The following is a 4924-nucleotide window of genomic DNA, read 5'->3' as shown; positions in this document are numbered from 1 at the left end:
TTTTTTTTTTTTTTTTTGTGGTCGATGCACCTTGATTATTTTTACTCCATTATGAAGGGGTATTAGGGTTGTATGGATTGAGAGTGGAGTAGACGCTTGAGAGGTGATAGAAATTGGTTGGAAGTTGATGTGGATGGGGTAGCCCTATGAGAGGTTGAGGGAGAGTTTCTAGGATTGTTGGGAGTAGAAGGGAGTGTCTAGGGTTGGGGAGACGTGATATAAATGTGAAGAGGAGGAATAGGGAAATTAATGAAGCACATAATATACAAAAATTGAACTCAACTAAGTCCAAAGTTAAATCAACCACCAACCTTCTCCTAAGGGATTAGCAACAAGCAATTTCAAAGTTAATTCTATAATTTTAAAAGAGAGTATATGATTATCCTTTTATAAGCAAGAACCATGAAAATTACATCACCTATTCAGCCGGGCCAAATCTGGAAGTGTTGTTTTTCCAATTTGCATGCGTTCACGTTGTCCATGATTGGAATGATCAAAAGATAACCTGGAGGGAGTTTTATCTTGTTTTCGCACTCTTTATATGTGCTTTAAAATTGTATGGGCCAACCATTCCTTGTAAGGAAGTTAGTGTTCTCGTAGAATGAGTGCCTGGTTGAATTCGAAGAGGAAGGGCCAACCAAGTTTTATCGTGCTTCCATGCTTTGAGATTTGGGGTGTTGATGATGTGATTTAGAATGTTAATGCAATGCTCTAATTCTTGTTCTGATCTCATGTTTGTTCTATATGGATCTCGGTGCTCTTACAGATTTATGGTCATCATGCTCTCCCTCCCTCTTCCTCCCCTTGAATAGGAAATGTTTTGCTTCAACAACAGTGAAGTTACAAACCTTTAAAAGTGATGCCAATACAACCGTTAATTATTATGTTGTAGCTCTCCAAAAGGCCACTGGTTCTATACTGATTTTCACATGTGATATTTTGTACTTCTATCCTTTGTTCATTAACGCGTCTACAGATTGTCACTGTGACTGTTCATTAAATCATTTTAATATGACCAGCACGGATTATTATCTGGTTAAAGGGTATTGCCACTGTCATCTGTTAAATTGGTTTCCTATCAATTTTAAGAATTTATTAGTTTCTTTGATCTTACTATGTTATTGTATTACCTTTTCTCATTACAAATCTTCCGTTACTTGCATGTATAGCGCACTTCTATTACAAGTTATTGGTTTCTTTAATCCACACAAGCACGAGTTTCTTGGCCTAAATTGTATCTAAAGAATATAAGCAAACATACATAGGGGGATTTTATTATGATTATGTTGGATGAATCAACTAGAAATGAATTAGTCTAAAAATTTATCTTGAATGTTATATGATGACTATTCTTCTCGCAGTAATTCTTTATGACTTGCGTCTTCATTTCCTTGGGCATTACAATGTGAGTTTGTATTATTTTTTCCACGTTATCCATTATCCTGTGTTCTCTGCATTTTTTTTGGTTGCAACATTAGCTCCCTGCCTCAGATATTAAGTTGCTTAGTGATTAGCTTTTATGTTTTCAGCCAGTTCGGGCCTCAGTTGGTTGAAGAAGAAAGAATCAATTGAAGGAGTTTTGAGATATTTTGCAAGTGCCTTGATGGCATTTTTTTTCAAGCTTCTCTCTGCATTCCGAGTTTTTGGTTGTAGACAAAGCAGCAGGGTTGAGGCAATTTATCCTTCATACACAGTACAATCTCAAGCTGAAAGTAATCAAGTTGTTGAGGATGTTAAAGAAGACAAAGTTAATCCTTGTTTAGAGCGTATACGGAGGCTTGAGCAAATGTTTACAGAGCTCAAGAGCAAACATACTGAGATTCCTGTAGAGAAGGAGCGTGTGCTCATGGACTCTTGGGATAGAATCAAATCTATTGAGTTTGATCTTGATAAGACCAAGAGGGTAAGTTTCCGCTTCCTTTTTTGTTGATATTCAATTAATATGATCCTATCGTAGCAAACAAACATTTTTGAAAGTGTGGATTTTCTCAAACTCTTCCTTGAAGTAGAAAATCATCAAATTATTACCCACTTTTTTTTTTAATCAAATTATGACTCTTTTGTTGCATTGTCATGCAGTTTAGGGTTGGAAACCATTTTTAAATTTTGTGTTGAAAACCATTTTTAAAGTTTTTTTTTAAAACAGTTGTTTTTTAGCTTCTATTTAGTAAGTTAAGAAACAGATTAAAAAAAAAAGCGTGAGAATTCTCCCGCCCATTCATCACAATGATTCAAGAGCTACTTGAATTGTCTTTTGGAGTTCATGACCCTATAATTTCTCAGCCAAAATTGAAACTTGAGCTTTACGTGCTTTTATTTTTTATAAAGCTACACTACAAGAATTCTTATTGAACCTATGGAAAGAATCTTCATTTTGCAATGGCAGAACTATTTGCCACTTTTTTACGTGGTTAGCATTTCAAATTCTGAAAATTTTAAGCGATTTTAGCGCATTTATTTGTAATTTTTAAAAATTAGCAAGTGCGTGTGAGCTTAAGCTGCATAAACGAGGCCAAAGAGTTTCCTTTCAATTTTTTTTTTTTTTGGTATATAAATTATTTAAATGCCTTAGATGGTTTTATCACATAAAACGACGTTCTTCCGATAAACCAGTTAGAAAAGTAGAGGTATTAGATTTAACTTATGTTAAGAAAGGTAGAGATAGACCTAAAAAGACTTGGTTAGAAAATATTAGAAATTATCTTTCTTTATTAGATTTAAACGAGAATTTGACTTTTAACATGACGCAATGCAGTCATGTAGCCGACCCCACGTAGTGGGACAAAGGCTTGATGTTGTTATTGTTGTTGTTGTTGTTGTTGGGTGTATAAATCTGTTAAATGCCTCTTTTTTCAGGTTCTGAAGTCCACTGTAATCAAGCAAATGGAGATTGCTGAAACTTTTAGTGCTGTGCAGGAGTCCACCATTAGGGTAAGCCTTCTTAATGTAAATTACAAAATATTCTTCTATAAACAGGTCCGAATAGTATCTGAAAATAACTGTAACTGCTCACTTTGCATTTTAATTGATTGGCGTATTGTCCTTTTTGCAGAAAAGATCAAAATGTTGAGAAATTAGAGTATTGCTCCCCAAAACAAAAGAAAATCTAAACAAACAATCGTTTGGTTCCCATTTTTATGGGTGGATCAATCAAATTTAGGAGAGCAGCATCCACTTTTACATTGAAGATTTTTTATTGCTCCATCTGATCAAATGATGACATCGAAGGAGCTTTTATGTCAGTTTTTTCTTTTTTTCTGGGGGAGTTCGGCATTTTTGAAGAAAATAATAGCAGAAAGAAAAGTGGCTGTAAATGGTTGATCTTCATCAGAGCTGATTGAGAGAGACAGGCTTGCTTCACGTTGGAGAGCTGTAAATTTGAGGTCCTGCAGAACAGTTTTTCATGGAGCCAAGCATGATTGACATTATTCTCTTCTTTTTAATTCTTTTTTTTTAGCAGTTCATCATATAATTTTCACATGTAAAGAGAATGGTGGTAAAGATGAAGGGATAAATTTAGGTCTAGGAAAAAGTGGCAAAGGGAACTATAGAGGAGATTTTTGTTGCTACAAAATGAAGTTTTTTGACCCCCCCTTCATTAGTTTTGTGTGCGTTTTCTTCTTCGTTTTATATTTCAGCATTTATATAATTTTATTTTCATTAATTAAATCTTTTGATCCATGTAAAAAAACTTGAAACTATTTCGTTATTTTTTCATTCAATATGTAAAACTAAATCGACCAAGATAATTGATTGGGTTGATTTTGTTCGGTATGGTCTAATTAATTTTTTTTTTTAGTTGTAATATGAATGTTAATAGTATAATCTTCTTTGATTTTCTTTAATTTTTAAATTATTTAATACTAAAAATGCTAATTAAAATATCTGGATTAAGTCATTTCTTTCATCCATCTCATAAAATAATTTAGGTAACGTTTGTCTTCAACAATTTATTATTTTTCATAAAAAATTCTATAAATATCTTCATACTTTTTCAATATTTTACAATTAAAATAAAATCTTATTGATGAAAATTTAGTATAAATGCATTCAAATTTTAATATTTATCTCTAAAACAATTATAAATAATAATGTTTTATCTTATTAAATTTAGATTTGTTGCAGGCTAGAATATACGCTACGATGGAGTTAAAATTTTGTGTCTTAGCGTTGTACGGATATTTAGTTCACACGAAGAGAACACAATATATTTTTATGTCGAAAATCTTAGAAAGGGGAAAAATCACGGGGCTTGGACCAGTCTAAAATGATTTCACTAGTGTTTGTGTAGATTACAATGGGCTAACTCGTCCTTGAGGGCGATCAGATTACAAATGTCAATCATTTGGTTGAAATCTAGTGACAAATGGGAATGAAATTATAGTGTCACTTGGTGGACTGGCAGAAGTTCTATGCTACTTGAAAATTCGGGTGTCAGTTGGTAGTCTGGCATTGGTTTGGATGAACTTCAGCATCGGTCGGTGGTCCGGCGAAAATTCGGCGTTAGATGGTGGTCCGACGGAACTCCGGACGTCAAGTGATGGTTTGGCAGAACTTTGGATTTACTTCGGGTGTCAAGTGGTAGTCCAGTAGAACTCTGGATCTCAGATGGTGGTCCGGTATAACTTCGGGCCTTAAATTGTGGTATGGCGGAACTCTGGGCCTCGGGTGGTGGTCCGGCAGAGCTCAAGGCCTCAAGTGGTGGTCCGACGGAGGTGAGGGCCTCAAGTGGTGGTCCAGCGGAGGTGAGGGCCTCAAATGGTGGTTCGACAGAGATGAGGGCTTCAAGTAGCTAGTGGTCTAGGGGAGCTCAGGGCCTCAAGTGGTGGTCAGGCAAAAGTCTGGGCCTTAAGTGGTTTTATGACAAAGCTCAATGCCTCAAGTGGAGGTTTGGAGGAGGTGAGGGCCTCAAGTGGTGGTCCGT

General features: G+C 35.3%; 1 protein-coding gene across 1 annotated transcript; it reads left to right on the top strand.

The window, feature by feature from the left end:
• Window positions 1-1529: 1529 nt before the first annotated feature.
• LOC110113509 (phosphatidylinositol/phosphatidylcholine transfer protein SFH13-like) lies at window positions 1530-3611 on the top strand (the record flags this gene model as incomplete). Its single annotated transcript, XM_028692586.1, is given in 3 exon segments — window positions 1530-1903; window positions 2857-2931; window positions 3053-3611. Coding segments are annotated over 3 exon segments (467 nt in total), but the record flags the coding sequence as incomplete, so codon positions are not given.
• Between the last annotated feature and the right edge of the window lie 1313 nt (window positions 3612-4924).

The sequence above is a fragment of the Dendrobium catenatum genome, unplaced genomic scaffold (assembly GCF_001605985.2).
Source record: "Dendrobium catenatum unplaced genomic scaffold, ASM160598v2 original_scaffold_234747, whole genome shotgun sequence".
Classification (NCBI taxonomy): Eukaryota; Viridiplantae; Streptophyta; class Magnoliopsida; order Asparagales; family Orchidaceae; genus Dendrobium; species Dendrobium catenatum.
The sequence above is the reverse complement of the archived record's forward strand: the minus strand, read 5'-3'. Positions and strand labels throughout refer to the sequence as shown.